General features: G+C 41.2%; 1 protein-coding gene across 1 annotated transcript; it reads right to left on the bottom strand.

The window, feature by feature from the left end:
* Nucleotides 1–158: 158 nt before the first annotated feature.
* Nucleotides 159–4,334, bottom strand: gjb9b (gap junction protein beta 9b). Its single transcript, XM_030120573.1, has 3 exons — nt 4,236–4,334; nt 1,454–1,940; nt 159–1,281 (listed from the first exon to the last, which is right to left on the bottom strand). The coding sequence occupies exons 2-3, from the start codon at nt 1,841–1,843 to the stop codon at nt 871–873; spliced, it is 801 nt and encodes a 266-aa protein (XP_029976433.1). The 5' UTR covers nt 1,844–1,940; nt 4,236–4,334; the 3' UTR covers nt 159–870.
* Between the last annotated feature and the right edge of the window lie 21,682 nt (nt 4,335–26,016).

Here is a 26,016-nt window from a genome sequence, read left to right on the forward strand (position 1 = left end):
TCTGATTGGACGGCAGGGTGATGACGACATAAACAGAAACTAGTTTGTGAATGAGTCACTCACCGTGCGTAATCACGTTAATCCCGGGTGCACGGACAAGATTTCTCTTCTTCTCACTTTATTTCTTTTTCAAGTAACGAAAGACTCGGACACGGAAATAGAGTAACAGAAAAACAACTTTAAATGTTTCAACAATAAATACAAAAAACATATATTACATAATTTAACTTCATTTTGTTACAAAATACATTAATGTGGATATAAAAACAATTTTTTTGGCATACATTTTCAGTAGTTCACACAGATATCATATCACTAAGTGTCAAAACAAAAAGTATTTTCTGCATCTTTAATATTGAAATACAAATACAAATTCTATGTGTCCACCAAATGAAGTGTTCTGCTTTATCCTGTTTTATTCATTAGGGGGCAGTGTGTAGATGCAGGTGAAAGCTTTGGCTTTTTATTTGCCTGTCTTTGTGCCACATGGAGTTGTTTTTTCCCTCATACTTTAAAAAGTGTTATTTACTAAGTGCTAGATCTAGCAGCTTAAACTGCCAGCGATACATACACAAAACATAAACATACTCAAACACACAGCACATCAGTGCAAAGGAAAAAAAAAGACAACTCAAAACCCTCGAGCTTTCTCTGTAATCCCCCTTTTAGGAGTATATTTTCATGCATAAGGTGCGCACTCTTGCAGAATGTCATTAAACCAGATAATATTTACAAATCGCTGTCAGAAATCCCTGAAGTAAAGAGAATCTCTTCAGTGTAGAGCAGCAGTTCTCCATAGTCTGTGCCTCCAGTTGCTGTTGTACCTTGAACTGTTTTTAATTTCAGCATGGGCACGTTATATACAGCGTGTTATGACTTCTTGGCAGGCGCCTCTTCAGCTTTCATGTTACTGATGTTCTGGATGGAGGCTGTGGGATCCACTCTGACAGATGACCTGGGTGCCGCCAGCGGGGTCATCTCGTGATTCTCTGCGAATAGCCTCCTGTCTGCCTCAGCCTTCCTCTTTATGAGTTTCTGGATGCGCTTGCAGATCAGGTAGATCATCTCACAGATGCACATCAGGATGCAGACCCCAGATGAGATGACCATGAAGAGGGTGAAGATCTTCTTCTCAGTAGGGCGGGATATGTAGCAGTCCACTGTGTTGGGGCATGGGTCCAGGGAGCACTTGGACAAACGGGGCAAGTCGTAACCTTCGTAGATGTGGTACAGGATGTAGAGGAAGCCAGCGTCAAAGCCTGCCTTGAAAATCAGGCTTACCTGTGAGACGATAAAGTTTGAATTTTTGAGATTTCACTTCCACTATGGATCTAAATGAACTTTAGACATATGAAAATATAATGTATTAAACAATTGTGAAGTAAAACTCTTTGCACTCTTTCTCTAGTTTACATCAATGATTAAAACAAACTCAAGAGTTCTTCATTCTTACCAAGTAAGTCCACCACAACCCCCCTCGTTTCTTTCCTGGGTTGGCGTACAGATGGGCGCCCTTGTGGGAGACGGTGTACTGCATGTCCTTCTTCTCCCGATACTTGACGTGTCCGACCACCATCAGCGAAGGGCAGGTGACGAAGATGAGCTGCAGGGCCCACAGGCGGATGTGCGAGATGGGGAAGATGTGGTCGTAGCACACGTTGACGCAGCCTGGCTGGGCGGTGTTGCAGACAAAGTCCTTGTTCTCGTCGCCCCACACTCGCTGGGCGGCCACCACGAACACCATCACCCGAAAGACGAAGACCATGGACAGCCAGACCCGGCCGAACACGGTGGAGTACTTGTTGACCCCGCTGAGGAGCGCCTCCAGCGCAGACCAGTTCATGGCTGCGGCCTCAGAGGTGGAAGGGCCGGAGGAAGAGGAGGTGGGTGAAGGAGCTCCTCAGGAGAGCAGGACGGATGAAGTTCTTGGTGACGGGAACCTGGGGAAAGAAAATCAGAAGTTTGATATTTAGAGTTGAAAAGAGTATACGTTTTACATTTAAATGATGCAAACTGCATATTTTCTCATTGATTGATCAGCAACTGACTGGTTTCCATGATAACTGTAGATACTGTTGTACATAAAAGCATATTTCCATTGATATCCTAACAGTAAGCATCTGGATGTATGGTAAAAAAAAAAAAAAAAAAAAAAAAACTTCCCACGGTAGTGATCAGCTGTGTGGAGTCTAAACAACCAGGCATCATTTTAAAGCGTATCTTCACTTTTAGAGGTGTTCATATTTACAGTGAGCATCTCCTTTCAGTACTGACTCATCACACTTTGATGAGTGAGTCATCCGAGTCTCCTGAAAGAGACAAACCACTACCCGCCACTCTATTAGTCAGATATTTGAACAGCCACCGCCGCCTCTGTGATTCCGAATGCCTATAAGCAGTTTCGGTTCTTCAAAGAACTGCTATGGGATAACCTGTCATTAGAGAATACAAGGCATGACAGTACCACAGGACCTGTGCTCTGGGAAAGAAAAGGGGATTTTATTTTGAATTTGACCGTGTGGCTGTAATGTTCACTGTGTCCAGCCTGTAAAGATGTATTGAGTGGAGTTTTGTTTATTGTGCAAGCATTAGTCTACATATTTGAGTTTGTTACCTAAGTGTGGACAGAAGGAGGGTCTGCTCGGTTTATGCAAGAATTTCTTTACGACCACAGAAGAAAAAAAAAAAACATTTATATTTCCATCTCATTTAGACGGATGCTCACCGCCTGACAAGGAACAGGCTGGATAACAGCCCTGCTGTCCACTGTTCCATTTCGCTTCTGTCTCGTCTAATCCCAAGTATTTGAATTCAGAAACCCTTTTCCTTCCACGTTTCAGCATCTCTGTGGACAGATTGAGCTGTCAAATCAGTTGCTATTTTCTCTCTCATCCAGCATTCGTGACTATTAAATTATACGGCATAAAAAGACCCGACTCGATGAATGCCTGCCGAATCACAACATAGGCTTTTGGAAAGCCCGATACGGTCAATCACCGCTGATGTTACCCACACTTTACCTCTTCGCCCTAATGAACGGTGCAACCGGTAGCATTAATCTGACAGGGAGCCTCAGCTGGTGCCCGCTGGACTGAAATCTTCGGCGTTTGTACTCATAAAGCAGAATGTGACAGCAGCTTTTTGCGCTCAATGCTCAGGTATGTCATTTAAAACATCCCACATATGCGTGATGAATCCACACTTCCTCTTCCAGACGTGTCGAGCAGAAAAAAAATCTCTTCCTCTTTTTCATTTTTACCTAAGCAGATGAGTTCTCTGCTTGTTTCATGCAAATGAAGTACAGATTTTGTGTATCTGGTCTGAATATTTTCCTGTAGACTGCAGTGTTGCTTCTCATTTCCCAATGCAGGCCTGCCTCAGCTATTTTTTGTTTCTCTTTGTTGTGGCAAAGGAAACATAGCATGCTTTCCCACGCTGTGTTTGCATTTGATACCAATATACTCACTTGGATGCAAATGCATTTCCAGTGAATGCTCTTGGCTTTATTAAAACCTGTTTTTTAGAATAAGGAATAAATCAACAAGAATGCGCATTTGTTGAATCACACACACATTTGACATAGAACCTGCACGAATCAGAATTAGATGAAGTGTCTTTATACATAAGCGCCTCTTCTGACAGGTTGATAGATCCTTCACTGTGACTCGCTCTACAGGTTGAGCGAGTTGCAAATACTTCTCTATCCACCAAGAATACATTGTCTGTATGAGTCAAAGCTCCTGGCTAACAAGGTGGGGCTGAACTTCTTTCTCTCCCTGTCTTCTCTCCTCGTCTTTTCTTTCCCTGTCATTCACACATCCTGCCTTTTTTTTTTTTTTTACCCCCAGCTCGACTTTCTTCCATTTTCCAAGCCAACATGAATCAGCCGGAGGAGCAGAGCAGAAGCAATCCGTGTGTAGTTTTTTGTTCACATCGCTTCCAGTTATCTGTCTTTACAAATCTTATTCTTTTTATACGCGCTGACACTGAGCTCTTTCCTTTACATGATCTTCCCCCAGTTGTATGACAGAACAGAAACAGAATGAACAATACCCATGCCCTTCCTGCACCCTTCTTTCTTACATTGTCTTTTATCCTCACAGATTCACCCCGTTACTTATTTGAAATTAATCCCAAAACCCAAACAGTTTCTTACATATTAAAACTACTCCTGGTCTGATCCATCACTCCATTGCAATGTAGACAAATATATTTAAAGAAAAAAAAAATCTTACCCTTGTGACAGGAAAGCTCTATTATTGTGAGACCTTTCCTCGGGGTAGCCAGTCGGCGTCTCGTGCGTCGATGCTGACTTGGTCTCACCTGGATACTGTGAGGGGGCGGGCCTCGAGGCGTGACCTTGCTGGAAGTGTTCAGGTCTGGGAGGATGGGTGGAGCATCCACTGACACACAACCCGCCAGCTCTCACCCACTGGCGGTTGTAATCCGGAGTGTAGGGCGTGAGATGACATGCCTGAAGGTATTTCGAGGAAAGACGCAGGAGTGACAGAAAAAACAACGTCAGAGGAACGACAGAGGAGCGGAGTGACACAGTTAGACTTGAAAAACCACGCCGTGATTTATAGGATTGGTCATTGCAGGCTCGTGCATGGTGATTTTTCACAGACCAGCTTGTTTAATATGTGAACCTCCTTCAGAACTGGGCTGTTTCAGTGCTTTCACTTTTGAACCTTAATTTCATTTTTGTTTCATCTTTCACTTACGTGTTTACTACTCTGCACAATAGCTGACCTCATAAGCTCTCATTGAAAAAAATGTGGCCCTTTCAGCCCTCTCAAAATGAAAGTCAGACAAAGACCATCAGAGAAATGAAACTAATTCCTCGGGAAGTTACAGTAAATGAGGAAGAAACAAAACCGATTGTTCAGAGGTCGGCTATGTCAATGAATATAAATTCCAAAGGAAAACAAGCAAAACAGCCAAGTGGTGGTGTATACAAAGTGTTAATAGGAGCAACATGTTGCTGCCATGGTCAATATCAGGCCTATTTTAAGCTGAAAACTCCAAACCGTAACAGATACACATGTTGCCACATCCTCACGGTGAGACTTTGAATACCAAACGCTGCAAATCAGCTGTATCAACTGTACAGTGTTTGGCACGAGCTCACTTGGCGCCCCTAAATCTGGTATGGATGAGAAAATGTGTGTCGCTGTCGCTCTGTGTTTACCCCGCGATGAAAACAGTGTACTCTCCCCATCGTCAGCCATCGACTGGGATCTGCTCCAGCCCCGCAAAGTTGGAGAAAGCGGTATGGAGGACGGATGGATAATTACATCTGTCTGCTGTTAAATGATGTGGCTGTTATCGCTGCAACACACACACCAAATAAATGGTTTAGTCACAAACAGTGAAATGTTATATTTGACCCTATGGCAAGGATTAGTGCTAATAAACAACACAATGCTGGTTCAAGTGTAGCATTTTGAAGAAAAGAGAAAAAAAAGAAGTCATTTGATGTCTGGGACTGGCCCTGATCTTCTTGCAAAGCTGCGTGTGTGTTATTAGTGTGTTCAAATGCATGGGCATGAAGCCAATGATCACACATTCACTGTGTATGAAAATATTGTGATGGAAGTATTATCGTACGTATTACTGTGTAAAGTGTTGCTTAGTGAGAATAGTTTGTAGTTGTGGGCTTTAGTGCAGTCTGCATGCGAGTATATATGGGTTTTCCAGACTTCATCCCAACATCCAAAAGCATGCGTTCATTGTTTTCAAGTCACCAATAGACGTGAATGTGCTTGTGGCACACAATCTATGAAGATTCACCTTGATTATTGTTTTTAATTGTTTTTTCTTGAGTTTCCAAGTGACCCGCTGACACGCCCAGCTGTTGATCGTGTCCCGCTGTCAACAAGTACTGAACACTGACACTGAACAGGTTCACAGGGATACACATTTTCAGCATAAATGAGTTTTATGTGGAAGAAAACTAAGGCATGATAACACCGGCTGCTGTTTTTAAGTGGTGCAACAAATTTTTACCATGTAAGCTCGGCCTGATGACACAAAGGAAAAAATACCTCTGGATGATTTCCAGTTCAGTTAGGGTGTGTCTGCATCATGTTAGATAACCTTGCCGGTGATTTCCGCAAGACTCACAAAGCAGGTTTTCATGTTTTGGTTCTTTACATTGTCAATCTTTTTTCTTTTTTTTTTTTTTTTATAAGTGAGATTTTGCTTTGCTCTGTGCAGTTCAATCTGCAGAGGGATGAATTCTGTAATAGATATGATTTTATCTCGCACTGAGAGGATGCAGACTGGAGAACGATCAGACGGACAGAAAGATGAACGCCTTCCTACAGACTATGCTATGCCCTCCAATGGCCTCTAGAGAATGCTGATGCTCCATCGTTTGAGTAAGACTTTAGTCTAGATTGGTGGGGAAAAACACAGAGAAAGAGGCTGAAGAATGTTGAGGAGACAGAGAACATAGAATCACATTTCTCCTGTTAAAACTAAGCAGCCACATCTTCTGAAAGCATAACAGAGGCAGCCGGGCTCCTGGAGCAGCTGCAGAGCAGGTTGTCAGTAGTGATACTGCTGGCTCAAAACAAGCTCTAATACACTCTAATTGCACTGAACTTTGGATTTTAAACGCAGGCAAAGTACTGGTAAAATTAGAGACAAATGGCGAGAAAAAAAATGGGGTCATCGTGGTTCCTGCTAGAATATAAAAATATGAAATCTTGCACAATACCCATTGATTTACTGTTACAGCCAATCACAGCGCCGGCAATCAACACTTCCTTTCATACCTATGGGCAATTTAGGGTCACCAATTAGCCTCAAATGTATGTTTTTGGACCATGGGAGGAAACCAGAGTATGCAGAGAAAATCCATGCAATGGGAGAACATGCAAATCCCACTTTAAAAAAAACAGTCCAGAGTGAAACCCGTGGCCTTTTTGCTATGAGGTGACAGTGTGAACCACTACACCACTGTTCCTCCACAGTGGAGTGTAGAACTGAATACAATCTGCCATGAAAATTGCAGTTTTATCTCCTGTGTAGTTCTTCTGAAAGTGGTTTAACAACCTGAAAGTATCTGAAGAGTTAAAGTTAAAACAGGGCTTGTCACAACACATCACTAACCTGCAATTGCTTTAGGGCAGTGGTGTCAAAAATAAGGCCCATGGGCCAAAACTCGTCCGAAGGAGACTCCAATCGAGCCCTCCAAACCAGCAAACAAACATTTTTGGACCTTTCACTGCATTTTGCATCATTGAAATTGGCTTCATGTTCGGATCGTAGTCGTTTTCAGCACTAATTGTTTGGTTTCACAAAAAGTACAGAGGTTTTCATCAGGCATACTCTGCGCCACAACAAATTAAAACCCCGACCAATTCAAGATGGAGTTTGGCTGCATGTGGGCCCTGAAGTAAAATATATATGATATCCTTAATTTAAGGCTGCGTTCATTGAAGTTGCCATGTTCACATTCCAGTGCTGGCAGCATAATGACTGACAGGACATTTGCCGTCTGAGGTGATTGGTACAGAACCTGTTGGGGGCAGGGTGATCTTCACACCGATCAGATCAGAAACATTGATCCGGTTACGACTCCTCGGTGGCTCTTCGCAGTCGTGCTGTGGGAACATATAAATAAAACTGGCACAGCTGGTCCTTCATTAGATTTCTTCATGCTTGAGTGTACTTATAGCGAGTTCCAGCCAGCCTGTTCAGCTCACTGCGAGCAATATTCTCACCCACCAAGTCATAAGTAGGTTGGAATGAGCGTTCCATGTTTGAGAGGTGAGTGTGTGTGCGAGCGCCGGCTGATCCGTGGCTGGTCGCAGCAATGCTCCAGCGCCCCGAGGTCATTTTTATGCCTGGTTTGTTTGTTTGGTTGAGGCTCAACCCGAGTTTGATTACCCCACATCTCTAACCCTTGCCGGTCTGCTTCCACCGCTGTTTGTGCAACGTGCGGTGTGTTTGCGTAAATTTTTCATCATCATAGAGCAGGTGGTTGCAGCCATTGCCAAGAAATGATGCCGGGTGCCTGTCTCAAGAAGGGCATTAAACAAAAGGTGTTATCACATCAAATCGGACGGGAATGTTATTATCTTCTCATTTGTCTTGGGGGCTTCTTCTGCTATTTTGTTGTTTCTTTAGCAATGTTACTTACTAATGACGCCCAACGCCCATGAATTTCTTGTCAGAAGGGGTAAGAATTGCAATGTGACTGCAACTCAAATCTCATCAAAATACAATGAAAACAGCACTCTCACCATCTCATTCGCGTGTGTGCGCGCGCGCGCGTGCGTGTGTGTGTGTGTCTGCACGCACTGTCAACTTCCAAAGCTTTTAAGGCAACTTGTAGCATCAGAAAGTAATCCCCATAAGAAAAAAATAATTGAATTTCTCGGTGAAAACATCGTTTAAGGTTGGAACAAGATTAAGCTCGGGTTAATATGAAGGCAGGGAAGGCAAGTCATTACTACGGCAGAGTCTGAAGTAAGTTTGCAGAAAATGGAATGTCAAGGTCACTCTGTAACAGCCCGAAAAAGAAAAAAATAAAAAAGAAGCAGGGCCCTGTGCTGTTTTACATGTTTTTAGGGTTGAAGACATGATTTACAAACTGAAGTTGCAGTTCAGTTTGAGGGTTTAAGTTTAAGGGTCAAACAATTAGTCAGGAGATTAAATGTCAAACTGTTAGGTGTACGAGCAGTGTTACGCAGGCTCTCTTTACAGCGGGACATAGAGAAAAGTTTAATTCACTCTATATATTTTTTCACCAAAAAACAAAACAAAACAAAACAAAACAAAAAAATAAATAAATAAATAGCATTTCAAATCCAAACAAGTGAAACATGAAATTCAAATTTGTTTTCAAATTCAGCTCACTCTGTTCATCTCTTGATTTTAGTGCGTACTTTAGAAAGAAACAGGCTCTGGGTTAACGTACTTGTGGGTTGAAATGCTCCTAGTTTGTACAAAGTGGCGGGTAGAAGTTAAAAACTGGCCTTCAAGTGGCTTCAATTCCAAAATTTCAAAGAAACATTGATTTAAGAACAAAAAATAAAACAAACATTTTGTCAGTACAGGATACAACAAAACACTGAGACCCGAGCTGAGATATCAGTGACACTCCAATGACCGCTCGCTGCCTTGTTGCTTGCTGGCAAAAGCATGTTTAATTCAGCAGCTACAGGAGAAGCTTTTTTTTTGTTATATATTTCATTGTATTTTACACCCGAAGCCATGGTTAAAATTGACTGAAATTGTAGTATTTTTTTTGGTAGTAATTGTTTTATTTTGTGATGATAGAGATATTTTCATCACCTATACTGAAAAATAATAAATTGATCCATTAAATTAAAGCCACTAAGGTTTAAATTGAAAGGTTATTTCGTCAGTCCGGACCACTCAAGATGAAATCCCTGCATTCGAAACACACTCAGTGCATGAACTGTGCTGATAAGTGTGTAAATACATACATATGTAAATATGTTAATTAAGAAATGTCTCCTCTGTTGCCTTTTTCACAGCCAAGTGGTTAAACCTCGGCTACTGAATGTTTCTGGTTGGTCATACTTGAAGAGCGCAACGTTTTCTCAAACTGAACACTGAGAAGCTCCATGTCAGAAGCTCAGGAATACATTCTGTAGAATGAAAGGCCACAGAAAGACTGTGGCGTGTGTGTTTGTGTGTGTGTGTGTGTGTGTGTGTGTGTCAGCTTATAAAACCTTTGGGGTAACTGCTCTTGTAAACCTGTAAATTTAACCAATAAATCCAAAAAGGTGAATCAAAGTCAGGAGCGGCGGCTGGTCAAAGCCTGCTGATGATACTTAAACCGATCGCAGCCTCGCATTAAAAAGGCCAGAGCCAGACGCAGGCAGCGGTCTTTATGCATCTCCTCCATGCCCTCTATAACGCTGGTTTGTGGTGAGTTTGTGAGAGGCTCAAAGCAAAGCCAGCTGTCCTTGATTTTCTCCTCCGATGGAGAAAGGTGGAAGATATTTGGCTGGTTCATTCTGTGTAGCGGATTCTACTACATTACCCGGCCTGCCAGTCCGTGTTGATTCTGTTATACTCCGACAAACTTGTGCGAACACAAAGAATCCTTTTTCGTAAAAGGTTTCTGAAAGTTTAGACGGGGCGAGCTCGGTTTTTACCTGAAAGGGATGTGATTCATATCTTTTTATGCGGATCGAAGCGGAAGACATTGAAATGTGCACTCGCAGCCGCTCCGGTGAGTCAGCAGGGTGGACTTAGCAACAACACTTTAAGTGCAGCTTATCTACAAATGTAGGTTTCACAAATGTTTCCAGGCCTTCAAGAATGAAAATGCAAGTCCCCCACACGGGGAAATAGTAGCAAATCGCAAAGTTTTTTTTTCTTCTTCTTCTTCTTCTGTAACACCCAGCAGAACATCAGTTTAGGTGAGAGAAACTAAAAAGAAGCTTTTCTCCAAACTCCCCAAGAAAGTGCAGACGTGGTAGGAAATGAGAAGTGAACCAAATCACCGGATCAACACCTCTTTGCTCGCGCTGCTTGTGGAAAGCAGCATTTAGCTGTGTACCCGGGAATGCTGGATTACACCCCTGCTCCCCCGAAAAAGTCTCTACAATGTCTGCTGGCAATATCAGAAAGAGCGGTCTCATTGCTCCTGCAATATTTCTTTTTATCGTAAGGCTGAGCCCCGACGGATTAAACGCGCTCGGAATGATTGGCTGAGGGTGCGTACGCGCCGCCTCGTGATGCTGAGGCTGTTAAATGAGCCCCCATTAGAAATGTGTGAAATAAAACAGTGGAACAAGTTAATTATCTGCATGGGGAATTTAAGAAAACGAGAGCTTTACATTTGGTAGCTGAAGCATGTTGGCATTTCCATCTTTGCGCCATGTGATGCCGAGAACTTTAGAACGACTTTTCATAAAAAGATGGATGGATGGGAGAAAGTCAATAAAGAATAATAATGAAGATCTTGTGTGTTCGTGCAGAAGAAAGTTTGGATTTCCAGTCCTGTCTGACTTGAAACTTAATATCAGCTCATTTGACAACATTAAACAATATATGAGTGGATTTATTTAATATTAACAGGATTTGCTAATGATGCACTTTGTTGTAAATCAAAGTTTCTTAGCTTATGTTGCTTGCAGGATCTATTTGGCAATACAGCAATTAAACCAGAGATGAAATCTGTTGAAAAAAACTGGCTTAAAAAGTGTACATTTATCATGTTAATTCTAAGTATGATGTTAATTTATTTGGAGCTGATTTGTTAGCTGCATCTTACTTTTGTATATACTTCCAACTGATCATTGGAAGTTTCCTTTAAACACAGATGAGAGTCAGGCATTTATTTCTGTAATGATCCTACTTTGGTCACTTACTGATCATTATCTAAAGACGGTCACTGATGCTTCTGTAACCATAAACTCACAACTTGAACCACATCAGTTGTCTTGCTATATCAAAACTGTTCGTATTATATATATAAAAAAGTGTAACTTTTTAAAAAAGTGGCTTTGAACTGTATTCCTGATGTTTTATGATTTGCACAAGCCTGTGGAAACTTTTTCGCCTTTTCCATCCATGACTAATAGCTCAAAGCTTTACAAATAGGAGCCTTTACTCTCCAGTTTATTGCTGTTTTGACTGTGATTTACTGAACCTGCACAGAAACCCCCACTTGCCAGGTCTGAACCGTGTTCTACCTCAAACATCCACAAAACAAACAAACAAACAAAAAAAAAAGAAACAATTCTGGATCCATCCCCAGTTATCCTGTCTGCTTTCACGCCTTGTCTCTCTAATCAGCCTCAACAATCCAGCCTCCCACAATGCACCCCACCTCCACCTCCTGCTCCTCTCCGGCCCCCACCCCTCCACCCAGAGACCGGTCCCATTACCGTCACATTCATTGCTGCAGCTTGGGTCATTCCCCGACGTGTCAGAGCTGGTGACACCGGGCCGCCGCCCCCCCCTCTGCCGCCCCCCCCGCCCTGCTCTCAGCGGCGTGTTGTGACAGCGCCGCGTCTCCCCCGCCAGTGTGGATGATGTCAGGATGCTCCCCGAAGGAGGCGACCATCTTCTCCCAGCCTCTTCTTGTCGCCCTCTCTCCATTAGATTGACTCTGTGGGACAACTGGTCTGCAGAGAGGGCAGAACGGTTTGTCAAAGATGTCGACAAATGTGAGGAATAGTCCTGAAACGGGATCGGGTTGGGCTGCGAGCCGCTCCCGACAGTCAATCAGGACGCTGTTAATTATCCTTACTGGGAAACAAAGTGTGAAAAATACGTCAAAGTGACAACCTTTGTTAAAATTGTCCAGTCACAGCTACGCAACTGTAACTTTACACGCTCTCGTTTTTATTTTTATTTTTTTTCCCGGGGCTGTAACGTCAACGCTCAGCATCTCAGGCTTCTCAAGGCAGTTTTATTTTTCTTTTTTTTTGTCTTAAGTCTTTCTTTCGTCAAAGAATGTTGTCGAAAAAATCCGAACAATCACACAAACTCTCAAACTCTGCTTCATTTTTTTTTTTTTTCCTCTCGGGCATCCAAAGTATTCAGGGCTGAAGAAAAGTGATTTTCACAATTTTTCTTTTGCACTGTCCTAAAACTCACTCCCATAGCTGAACCGCTCTATAAAGAAGTAAAGAGAACAAACTCTTCAGTGGTCTTCTGAAAAAAACTTTTTGGGCTTTGAATTTGGCCCCATTTACACAATGTTTCAAGTGCGAACGTGTTGTTTTGGTGCTGTTGGTTATTTTTGTGACAAAACCAAACACACATAGAGAAAATAATACAAAATTTCCTTTCCCAGTCTTTTCACCAGTTATTTACTGAACCGTTTGCTTTACTATTTAATCATGATGACTGCCAGACAGCTGTTATGGATGTCTGGATGTGTAGCGCATATATCGATTTTACATAGAGTCTCAAAAAAAAAAAAAAAAAAAATGGTCTGCATTGCAGATGGGTGGGGAAAAAAAAGGATGGAAGCAATGTAACTTCCAGATGGCTCCAGGCAACACAGCCAGAGGAGAATGTCAATAACAGCAGTGGTATACATGGAGAATATCAATACCAAAAACAGCTCAATCAATCAGCAAACTAACTATCCCGTCAAACTATTAAAATGCAAATAAATGAGTCAATTAACCACTAATAAATTAGAGGCCGTGATTAAATCTTGTAACAGCTTTTCTTGCTTCCCTGCGACGTTCTTTAAAAGACGTGGAGTAAAGCCTGAGTTGTGAGATTAGTTCATTGACATTCGCACTCTAGATTTTTTCCCAAATGTCAGTTTTACAGAGGCAAACATATCTGCGTGTGATATTCAGATCAATCCGATCTGTGATCCGCACAGCCGGATATCTTGGCAATAATCAGGCTGAAGGTGGAGGTGATGTCCCGGCTCATTTGTAATGAGCGACCCGGCAGACATCGGGGAGTCGTCGCATCGAGAAACCCAATCAGGATGTTAGCTCTGCTTCTGATTTGTTGTCAAAGTAGTTTACCGAGAGTAAAAACCCAAGCGGCGCGCAGATGGCTTTTCTGGGGTGTTTTGTGTGGAGTGCAAATGTTAGTTTCCGCATCTTGGTTCCCATTCAAATTGACCGATATGGAGATTTGGAGTACATTCAGCACACTGTTCATGTATTGTTAATGCACTTCCACTCAAAACCTGCTGGTCTCCGACCGCTCGACAAAATATCTCACATGTAAAAGTGAAGGATCTGCAGCCAAGTGCGTGCTTGACGCACTCATAATATCAACTTATAAAGTCAATAAACTTCAAATATAAACAATTTGGCCTTTATAAGATAATGAGAATGACTTGGAGCCATCCAGTAAATCTATATATCTGGTACCCTTTTCAACCGTTGTGTAAACAGACACCCAAAATGCCGTGAAAGATCCACTTGAAGAACCCACACCTTCAGCTGTGATCCAAACTGCAATACGCCCGTGACGTGGGAGTGCTGTCTGCTGCCTCAAAAGAGTAAACTGAACAAACTCCATCCCGTCCACACACACACACACACACGGTTTTTATATATTCAACTTACGCCAGCAAAATACAGTTGAGATAGATTTGCTGTGATAGCTGGTATTCCGAGTGGCAAATTTACAATAATAAAATGTTTTCTCCTGCTTGAAATCTAAATCTCACTTCTCAGGAGACTGCTGCACTTTTCAAAAGGCAACACTCACGTAGTGTAATTTAGTATTTCAGGGTTGTTTGTAAATGGAATGATACTTCACTTTCTGCTTTTACAATGCCACTACACAAAAAAAAAAAAAAAAGAAGTTTTTTTTGTTGTTATGTGGGACCTCACGCCATTCATTGTCTTTTCTGCTGCTTTGAGTACGGTAGGTCAAGATTTGCTATTCCAGAGAGCAGTCGCTCCTTTTCGTATGTGTGTCTGGCAGTGATTGTGGTGTTTGAGGGAGCAGTGAGCTGCATGTAAAGCCAACACATTGTTTTGTTGTCTGTTAGAGCAGAACATTTAGCTTTTTTTTTTTTGTTTCACGAGTACGTAGTGAATACTGCATAATGTCTATGACCTATTAGGAGCTATTAATTGGACATTTGCAGCGTGACCTTGTCAGTGCAGGTCCTTTGAATTTAAAACGCTTCTTTAAAATGTCTTTTTTTTGGGGGCTCGGCGAAAACTGAATTACACCTTTCATCTCAGTGTTTATTATGATCGAACCTCTCATATTATAAATAATGCATAATGATATTCACAAATTATCTTCAATTATCTGGGAGACGGAGTGATGCCTTGAGTTTGCGCCCGCATAACAATGCAGTGCAGCCTGCTGCCAAGTGATGGGACTGCATGCACAACAAGTTGCATTGTGGGGAGATTTTCTGCTGATTGGTTGCCGGTTCCACTGGGACTTTTTTTCTGCCAATCTATGGACCACTTCACCGCAAGGAGACACACTCATCATCATTCCACAAACACGCGGCCTAATCTCATCGTACACCTTGTTACAGGACGACTGCCGCGCCGCATGACAATGCAGCTAATTGACTGGATGTCAGAAGTGCAAATGTATTGTTAGCAAAGTTAAATTACAGTTTTCATTTGTGGCAAATTGGGTTTTGATTAATGTTTTAGTATGGTGTGTTGCTGTTTTACCTCGACGACTTGAGACGAAGTACTGACGTGGCTCATGCAAAGACAGCGAAGAATCCAGCAGAAATACTGCTACTGCTGTAAATACAAACTTTTCTGAAATTAAAACAAAAAAAAAATGATGCATTTACACATGAAACATTGTGTAAAAGGGACCTAAAATGTCCCTTGTGTCAGTTGAATGTTTGATTTTCTATGTTTATTTTGTGATGCATTAGTGACCCTGAAATGGAAGGATTCATGAAAATATTACCCTGATCTGAATGTTTCTGTCGCTGATAAAACACAATATTTAGTAAATGCCAATTATTCTTTTAACAGACTCTAAATGAGACATTTGTGGGTAATAGCCTAAATGTTGTTTTGTGCTTATAATCTTCAAGGATTACTTCTTTCTAGGATTTATTAGTTTGCTTTTGGAAAGGATTCCAAGCAGGCACTGAGCACAAAGCCAAGTTTTGTGGATTTTTTTTTTTTTTTTTTTTTTTTGTCCCCAAAGATTTTTTTTGTTCAATGTCTAAAATATCTCCAGCTATATTCTTTTTCTCAACCACTTTCCCTCTGAAGGCAGGTTGAAGATTTTGCTGATGGTGTTTGAAAAAAAAAAACGACGATGGAACAAAGAAGCAGAGGTTTGCTCTTAGTTTATCTGCAGCATCTGGAACAGCTGGAATAGGGCTTTGCTTTTATGATTTGTTCTAACTTTGGGTCTCACTTGCAGGAAGCGGGTGCATGCAGACACACCGACGCCGCCACATTACTGTTAGCCAGGTCTTGTCAGTCAGAACAAGGCCTTCTAATTACCATGGCAATTGGAATGACATGCTCGGCAGAGTTAGGTGATTATAGCGTCTACAAAAGATTGTACTGCTAATGGTGTGTGAGGATGTGGGAGAGCTTTGCAATGTTCTGGCGTGTGAAAGTTAAACTGATTGGATGAGGCAGAGGAGGAGAGGCGCTGGAGGTGCCTGTGAGGCAGGTGAAAGGCGGAGGATTTCTCTCCAAGCTTAGCGTCAAGCGGCTGTGATCCACTGTCGTGGAGGAAGCTGTGCGTGTCTCCCCGCAGCTCCGTCACACCACTATTAAGCATGTCAGCGGTTTGAGTCACGACATTGACCTTTCCCACTGTTTGTGAGAAGATGGATGTAACCGAAATGGAAAAAGAAAGAAAAAAACAACATAATAACCATTAATTGAGCATGGCTGTTAAAGAGTAAAAAGCAGATGCTTCAGCGGACACGGAGTCTGTGTCAGCAGCTTACAGCACTCGGACATTCCTGACATGTTTTGGCTTCATACGCTGCTCTTATTACTTCTGATTTGAAACAGCGTCATGAAAATTCATTGGATTTAATTTGAGAGACGTTTGGCCTCACAGGAGTCAGAATAAATTCAGCAAGGAAGACATTTTTTTTGTCTGTTCTTCCTTCTTTTCTATGAAAACTTTGCGATGACTTCTAAAACTTTGGCTGCTAATGAACACTGCCACTCTCTTCATTACTTTTGTCAGTGTCTTTTCTTTTTTTTTTCTCTCCCCCAGTATTTTTTTTTTCTGGTATGATTCTGACTCTAAATGACTCCGCAAGATGCTATATGTGCAACGAAGCGGCGTGCAGTGAACATGGCGAGGGGAACAATCAAGGATTCAACGCAGACTGAAAACAAACCGCACAACGAATGACAGGCAAGAAATATGGCATTTCTTTTATTTCAATTAAAAAGTACTTAAATACTCGCCAAGTGTGCCTGAGAGCTCTTTTATCTTAATTCAATGTCAGTATCTATCAAACTCAGACTTTCAGATCCTCCTGATTTGCTGAAGAAAAGACTTTAAACTTTTAATGTAGTGAAGGAATGTACAGGAGCAACAAAACAAACCAAAAAAAGATCAAACCAAACCTATAGATGTCTCAGACAGGAAGTGTGTAGAAACAGCTCAAGCAGAGGTTTAAAGGTGCACCGTTATAGTAAAACTCTTAAAAAGGAAACAGACCCATCCAGGTAAATTTCTCTGATCTTTGATTCTTAAGTTATTTTCCTTTTTGTTGAAAAGTGATGTTGCAGGCCCAAATGATCAAACTCGGTTATTAGATTAAATATTGTAAACTCAATGTTTCACTAAGTGCTTTAGTGACTTTACGCATCAATACTTTAAAAGGAAGACAAAAAACTTTGGAGCTGAGTAAATTAAACCCTTAAATTTTGATTGACTTGAATGATAAATACACATTTTAAATAATTTAATGAACTTATTCCCACTGTTTTGGATGAATGTTTCTGATGTCAGTGGTGTTGCGGGCAGGCAAACTGTTTACGCACCAGCGGATGTTCAAGAAAGACGATGTGACGAAAAAACTTGTGTGACTGGATTCCAGCAGTTCAGATTAAAAGACAGTAAAATGTTTATTCAGTTAAGTTATAATGTGTAAGATATAATGAAAGAGTTTCACAAAGAAGATTAATCCAGTTTGAGTTCAAATAATCAGCAAATATAATAAATGTAAAAACAAACTGATAAGGGGAAAATTGTTTCGGTTGTTCTCAAATTTTTCAGAATCCCATGTTGAGCAAAGTGATTCTTAACATGAGGACTAAGTACTTGTAATTTTTGCAGCGCTGCAAAGCAATAATATTATCTTTCATGAATGCATCACACCAGAATGTGAAGAATATTTGTGCCTGTTTTATATTCTTTTGCATGCACTCACGCACACGCGCACGCTTCATCATATTCTTCATCAGCAGCTCTCTCTGAGCTCTGTTACTATGAAAAAAATATCTAAATATATATTCCCCTATATTGCAGCAGTACTCATATGTTACAAACATTATATGTTATCAGAAAAAAAACAGAAATTTTTTCATTTTTTGAATTTGTATTTCTAAATGTAATTTTGATGAAGAAGCAAAACGTGCAGAAAAGTGAACATTCAGGTTGAGTCAGTCAGGCTGATTGATCAAATTAATTTCTGCAACTTCAATGACAGTCCCCGGATTACTTTGATCACTGCTCTAAATCTTGCTTGACCCCACGCTTCGTCTCTTCTAGAAGATGTTAAATCTTGAACTTTCAAACTATCACCTTGTTCTGCAGCAGGAAAGTTTAAATAACATCAAAATAACAGTTTTTAAGCCTGGAATGACATATTCATTAAAGCTTATTTCTCAGGAGGATTGAAAACCGTGTGTGTGGAATCCACTTTCTGTTGACAGCCTTTGTTTTGAATGAAGCAGACTTGCAGAGTCAGCATGGAAACTGGAGCTGATGCAGAGTCCCCCCTTGCCTGTGTGGCGTTTCTCCGGGTACGACGGTTTCCTCTCACGGGCTAAAGGTTAATTAGCAATCCGTATGCCCTGTGATGGAGAATTTTCCGGCGAGAGAGAGGGCTTATATCGACAGGCCGGGATTTTCTCCTTTCACCGCTTGATTAATTAATCGCTTTGGACCGGCGGCCTCTCCGCAACACGTTGCACCTGTTCCCCTCTGCGTTGGTGGCTCATGCCTGGGTCTCTGCACCTCCATTACGATACACGGAGCTCGTGTGACGCGTCCCGTGTGTTGGCAGTCCGCGTCTTTGATGTTTGATGGAGCTGCACTCAAAATCTGCCATCAGGTACAAAGCCTTTCTGAGACGCCTCTCCAATAATTGCTGCTATTTTGTCATCTCTGGATGACACTGAAGTGGTGCTCTGCCTCCCTCCTGTGGCACTGACATCTCTTTTGTGTTGAGCTTTCTTGCAATTACTCTCAAGTCAATCTATTTTTCTTTTTTTTTTTTTTTTTTTCCCCCACTTGTGTCACACTTCTTATTGCATTTGTCTCCTGGCCCCAGGTCAGGATTAGTCACTTGTGAAAGTGCCATATAAAACTTTTTGTTTGAGATGACCCTTATTGAGCAACAGCTCAGCAGACAGTGCCAGGTCTGCCTTGTCAGCGCTCTTTTAGTAAGGAGATACACGTTTAATTTCAGGTTTTGAAGGAAGAGTTTCAACCAGCTTTGAGATGTGTTTAATATTTAGCACTGTTTACAGGATATACATGTCTGTTTGTATATCTGAGACATGGTTCACGGTGTGTTTTCAAAGAACTTTTTTAGGCTGTTCTGTGTGGATTGTGGAATTGCTTTACATGCATGTAGGATTTTCTTTTCCTTCCGAATCAATGTCTTTGCATCGATGTGAATGTGTGTTGTTTCCTGTGTACATGTCCAGGGGGGCTTTTTCCCCCTTTGGCAGCCGGGATCAGCTCCAGCGCGCCATCACCCGAAGTTTACATAAAAGCATCTTCAAAAGATGGATGAATATCTACATTTGAGTGAATGAATTAAAATAATCAAAAATGACAGCAACCAAGATTGAGGCATTATATAACACATATTTTATGTTGTTTTTTCCCCCGCATTGGAAATACACACTCACACACATAAAGAGCGATCAAAATAATATTTTGACACCAGATAAAACAGCACTAACAGATTTATTTGCACTTTTTATAATAATGCTGTAGTCAAGGTCACATTATATGTAACTAAATGAAATGTTTTTATTTTGCATGGAGCAGTGGTGCTCAACTTAAGCTTTTTCTTGATTTATGAAGCGCTGTCTGAAGATGACAATGACACAAGCTTTAATTATATGTTGAAAAGTCAGTATGGGAGAAAGTATGCATTTGAAAAGGCGAAGCGTTTTGCTTTTGTCTGCCTCACCGTCGATAGATTGACAACGGCGAGAACAGTCAAAACGACCTGCTTCAGGCACTTAATTAAGCATCAATCTGTTTATTTGTTTGACCAAGAGTGCCTTTTGTTTTCCATGCAATTTTATCCCTTTAGCCGTAATTACTTGGGTTGTCATTAGTGTTTTGTGTGACGATACCCCACAAGTGCAGATGAATGCTCGGTGCATGGGAAACCCCTTCATCTTAATAGAGGCAGACATGCACATATAGACACACACACACACACACACACACACACACACACTCACACACATCCATCCCAAAAGTGATTACTGAAGGTGGGAGAGGTGGGAGAAAATAAGTGTCTTGTCTCTCTTCCAACTTCTTTCCGGGCAAACAATCAATGATGGCCCGGCAACAATTGAGTTACAATCATTTAGTGTTTTCCGGCTCAGCTCTGATGCCGTCTACTTCCAGACGAGGTTTGATGGGACCGAGGGGAGAATTGAATCAAGCCCAGTCACAAGGGGAGAATGGCACCTGAGAGCTTTGGTTATTCAATAAACCGCCTTTCATTCACTTGCTCTCTCCGCTCACTTTTCCTCCTCCTTTTTAACTCACTTTCCCCGACGAGCATTAAATGCCTGGCTTCTCAGAGACAAGGTGAGAGGAGGCTCGCCACCAGCAACGCAAAAACAAAGTCTCTAATCCACGCACCCGAGCTGCTGTCCTCACCAGCTGTTTTCACTCCCACTGCTTTTGATGACGGGGAATTGTCCTGGCTTGGGAGTGTTTAAAAATCTTTAAAGGATTATATGAGTATTTCAAGCAATTTCCTTGACAAAAAAAAAAAAAAACAACAACATTTGCCTGTTTGTTTGTTATTGCGATTGTCAAGGACAGTTCTATTCAACAACTGAATTGAATGAAGTAATTATACTAACCACTTCAAATGTACAAAAACCTTCGGCAGCGTAATTTATTATTTGGAGCTCGACTGAAACATTTGTTCTTTTTTATTTGAGGAAAGAAACAATCCCCAACGTCAAAACCAATGTAATGTAAAGGAATACAGTCAGAGATATGAGATACAGTTCAGCTATTTATTTCCTCTGGCACCATGGCTTTTCTCATCTAAACTTTTAAATAAGTTCATAAATAGATTTTTAAACCAATATTTTATGAAAACGCACAATTTTAGAACTGATTTTAATGTAATAGCCAAGAAAACAGTAACTCAAACTGCAATGCATCGTAACCCCAGCAGAGACGATAGTTACAAGCGTATTTCTAAAGACCAATCTGCCTCAATGCTCAAAAACAAGCACACCTTCTTTAATGCTTTATTTATAATGCCCTGAAACAATGTTTTATTGTGAAAATCCCAGAAAAAGACTGACACGAACTGAGATTTGCTGCTTGCATGCGTCAAGTCTCTGAAAGAGGCCGGACAGCCCTGCTTTACTCTGATTTGAAAACACATTTGTTTGAGGTATTCTTAAGGTGAAGTGGCTTTTATCACTGTGAGGGACGTAGATTTTATCCCTCCTGCAATGAAAATAATTCAGCTGAAGAGCAGATGCATCGACCAGAGTGAGGGTGGAATCTTCCATTCACTGCAGGATATCACACAGCCTCGGCTAAATGTCCTCTGGTGTCATTTACAATCATTTCATAGGTTTAAATGACGAGGAGAATTAGAATTCTTATTTTTTTTTCTTCATTTAATTGAGTATTGGCCAATTTCAGTACTTTTCTAAACTGACACTTTCATTTTCATTGCATGTCGACCTGCAAAGTGGTTGTAAAGTAAACAAAATGGCATAAATGTGTTGTTTTTTTTTCAATCCCAAAGTATTGACCTTCCTCTGGATGCCATCTTTCACATCCTCTGTTGTTTGCAAAGCTGACGTGCATGGCAACACTCGCATACTGAAACGTGTCAGAATCAATCCAGTGTGCAGTGAGGCTCAGCAGTGACAAGGAGCAAACCTCAGAGCTCCACAAGTCTGTCATAGAACTAATCGTGGTCACTTCTTGTTTTAAATAATCTCGTATGCAGTCACATACTTGGTTGTGCAGCTGCAGTAAGTCAGTCCGTATCCGGTTGGGACAGCCTTTATAATAAATATAAAAGACCGTCCATACCGTCCAACTGAAAACTGGAGTGTTTATTGGATGTCTGTGAGGTGTGGACTGTTGTTGGTGCTCGCTCCTCCTTTTTCCTGTTCTTCACAGCCTGCAGGCAATTGGCAATCAGCAGGTAATAAGAAAAGGTGTGGAGACCATCGGAGCTCGCTCTCTCGGACTGGCGTGGTCTTTTGGGGCAGCAACATTTTTGAGTCTTTCAATTTTCTTGAGTTTGGGTTGAAGACCTCTGGTATTCCTGTTTTCATGATTTGGTTTTCCTGTCAGGCCTGAGTTCATCTTTTGCATTTTTTGTTTTAAGGGCTTTCATTTTTTTCTTGGGATCTCTTCCCTTTTTGATTCAGCTAACTGACTGATTATTCAGTTTCTTAATTGACCACTGCCTGATAAAGCAACCTGAATTTGAAGTGTTTGCTTGAAATGCTTCACTCATTTGAGTCATGCTTTGCTGAGTTTTTGAGATCATAGAGGGTCGTGTAAAAGCACTCTGGCTCTGGATGAATCATTGTTTTCCCACCACATAGCGGTGGCCCCACTTGTTTCACTTTTTCTTTTTGCTTCGCTTGTTTTCCCTTTTGATCTAAGTTGGTTTTCTTTTCAAGTCAGTGAGTCTCGGTCAGTAAGTGTTTTCATCTTGAGTGTTGATTTACCTGACCTGAGACTTGATTGTACTTGGATGATAACAATCACTATCAGTAGCTGTTTTGTGAAATGGAAACGTAGAAAGGGTTTTTTTTTTATTATTCTTTTTTTTTTATTATTATTTTAAATGATAAATGTCTGAACAGTGGTGAACACAACACTGAGAACCAAGTTGAGATAGCTACCTTATCGCTGTCAAACTCGGCCCACAGCCATGCTGTCAGGGAGTTTTTTTCTGAACATTTTGTTGTAATTGCACCAGAAGACATCAAACTGGCTTTGTGTTGAGAGCGGAGTCATTTTCAGTAGTAACTGTTTGATTTTGCAATAATGTTGACTTTTTTCATGTCTACTTTGCACTCAAAAAACAATAAATATAAATTTAAAGATTACTATGGCACTGTTTTACCAGTTCGGCCCACTCAAGATGAAGTTAGGCTGTAGGGGACCCCTGAACCTGAATATGTTGGACCCTTCTGGTCTTTTCTTAAGCCTCCTTGCAATGACAAACATGACTGATCTTGACTTAAATCAAGGTCAAAGATTTTCAGTTGACAAAAACAATTTTTGGTCATCTCTTGAGAAACTGCTGCCTGCAGCATTCCGCTTCAACAGATGACAGAATTTCTTGAGGTTCCAGTGATTTAAAGTGTTTGTGGGCTCCTTGGTGAAGGTTACCTTCAGAAAGCAAAGCGATGGAGAGCTTGAGGTCATACTGTAGTTAACCTTAGCATATGTGCTTTTCTAAGTGGTTTTCAAATATTCCAAGGTAAATACGAGTAGGAAAAATAATCATATATATTCATTGTTTGACTCTTTTCTTGTGTTAAAGGTTTGTGTTGGAGCAACGAGTAGTTTTGCCCGAGTTCACATGAGGTCCCCACAAAGTCAGGGACAATACTGTGACTGTTTGTAACTATAAAGTCTCGGTGTGCAGGTGCTTGTGTTTGTGTGAGTGTGTATGTCTCGGTGTGTTTGGGGCGCTGTGTCCAGTTCCTTCTTGCTCAAGCTCCAGTCTGTTGAGGTAATGAAGATCAATGAGAGGAAAGGTGGAGACCGGCCGAGATCCAGGTACTGTCTCTGTGTTTCAGGCCAAAGCTCTATCGATCCCCCTCCTCGCTCCACTCTGCCAGCATCTGATAAAGGCTTTTCTGTACGCGCTCACACACGCGGCCATGCACACATACGTACAGAACGCACACATTCACACAAAGGCTTACCCGTGTGCACCGCCGAAGAAAAACGCCAAGTTGCCGGGCTCCCTCCCCGATGCTGCAGAAGGAGTTAAGTCTCCATCACCTTTTTTTTTGCAGTTTTCTGCTCCGTCTCGGGCTCCTGAAGGAAAATGTAGAGTTCACTGTTCATCATTGTCAAATAATGCTAGTTGAGTATGGCTATTTTTCACACAGCAAATTGCCTCGCGGTGGTGTTGCCTTCAAGGACTGTTCGTGAGCACCTACTTCAGAATGCAGACAATGGAATCGGAAAGTCGATCACGCATTCAAGTGCCGTTCTTGTTGGCAAAAACAAGAGGAAGAATCCTGCAACAATTACAGCCAATTCCTAAAAGCTGTTATATCAGTTTGGAAATCAAAGTTGTGTGAGGAATTGTGTTCAATAAGAAGCAAAAAGGATGTTGCATAATATTCAACAATGTGTGAGATTAGACAGTTGACTGTGATCCATGCATGCAATTTTTCTTTCTTTTCATTAAGTGTTCTGGCTTTTCTATAACCACACCAGCAAAAATATAATGGTTTTCATTGCAACAATAACTTTTTGGCACTAACTGACTCACTGTCACAGTACGGAAAATAAAATAGATTGTGTCTTGGAAGTGAAAAACTTGGAGGTGCTTGGAGGCAAATGAATATTCAGAAATGCATCATTTAATGAAAAAAAAAAAAAAATCTTTGCACATTGCATGTTAAGGCCTACTTATATCTGATTTTATTTTTTTACTTTATTTGATTTTTTTTGTTTTGTGTCCTAAAATACATGCATTATTTTAGTTTGAAGAGCAGTGGGATTAAAGTTGCCTTTTTTTCGCATATGTCGTAGAAACTGAGGAAAAGAGAGATCTGATGAGAGATGTTATAGTTGTGACAGGTGTCCGCTTTGTGCTAGAAATGTTCCGCACGTTTTTCCCAGTTTTTGTGATGCATCCTGTTCTTCATGCTGAATCATTCCCCGTGTAACATTCAGGGACTTCTACATCGAGCATTCCAGAGAGTGTTGTCTTCACATACCTTGTTGCATCTCAGTCATGCTGCTTTCAAATTCAGTCACAGACATCAGATGCTCCAGAGCAACTGTGACATTTGACAACAAAATATATACACATTTTCTTGCAACTCCCCTCATATTTTCTCGGGACCTTTATTTGTTTTCCTTTTGACGGTACTTGATACCAGCGCTCCACTCGCGTGAACTACGAGCGTGAAAGAAAATTCTGAAACACCGCCAAACTAATTAACAGTTAGTATCTGTCTTGTCTTCTCCGGCTCCACTGGGAGCTGTTCAACACTGCGTTAAGTGTAGTATGTGTGCATATGGGCTTGTCCATTATTTTAAACAAACCTAGTTTCAACGGTTACTACATGACCTTTACTATAGCTGCGTTATGATATTCAGACTGGAACTGGAAAAAAAAATGTGTGGTCCTTAAATGAAATGGCACAGCGAGCGCAATCTCCTTCTGACGGAATGGTCTGAAAGGATCTCAATACGTTTAATAGCATTGCCGAGTTTCAATTCGGAATTCTCAATGCGTTTTTCAAATTCACTCAAGATCCATCTTAATATGTTCGAAAAGGTGCTAATTGTCTTGACTTTTCCAAAGCTGTATTTCCAAGCGGAATAAGTTCAAGGGAGATTAGATAAGCATACCTTCCAGACAAATGGCTCTTTTTGTGGCTTTATAGTGTTTCAAGCAATTAAAAAAAGTTGGTGGATGCCAGAGCCTGGCGCGGTGAAGCCATTTCATTTAAATTATTGAGCCAGAGAAGCCTTTTCCCCAAAACGGGCGCTGCCTGGTCCCCGGCCAGCTTTGCATGTCTCCCTCAGATTGAGAAAGGTAAAGCCATGCGGGAGACTGAACTGTTCCCATAACTGAGCCAAATAGTTATGTCTGAGCATAGATTTGCAACACATTTTGCAATTAGCATGACATTTCAGTTAACGCCCTGCGAACGGTACCGAGTGCTCCATGATGCCAAACATGCTTTAAATTAATCGACCTAATTAAAACCGCTGTGGTAAAACTAAGCAAGCCTTTTTTTTTTTCCTTTTTTTTTTTTGGTGCATTACCATTCTATCTCTATTTGGGGTAATTTTCTAATATGTGTGCTCGTGAGTGAGTGTGCGCATGTGTGCAAACCGTGGCCGAGAGACAAAATATACAAAAAAGTTAAATCAAGCAGG

Source organism: Salarias fasciatus, chromosome 22 (genome assembly GCF_902148845.1).
Source record: "Salarias fasciatus chromosome 22, fSalaFa1.1, whole genome shotgun sequence".
NCBI classification, from domain to species: domain Eukaryota; kingdom Metazoa; phylum Chordata; class Actinopteri; order Blenniiformes; family Blenniidae; genus Salarias; species Salarias fasciatus.

Excerpts from the sequence above, each read along its gene's own strand:
- gjb9b (XM_030120573.1), bottom strand. The coding sequence starts at position 1,843 with ATGAACTGGTCTGCGCTGGAGGCGCTCCTCAGCGGGGTCAACAAGTAC. Across the intron at positions 1,282-1,453 it reads GGTTGTGGTGGACTTACTTG|GTAAGCCTGATTTTCAAGGC; the intron begins GTAAGAATGAAG and ends ATCGTCTCACAG.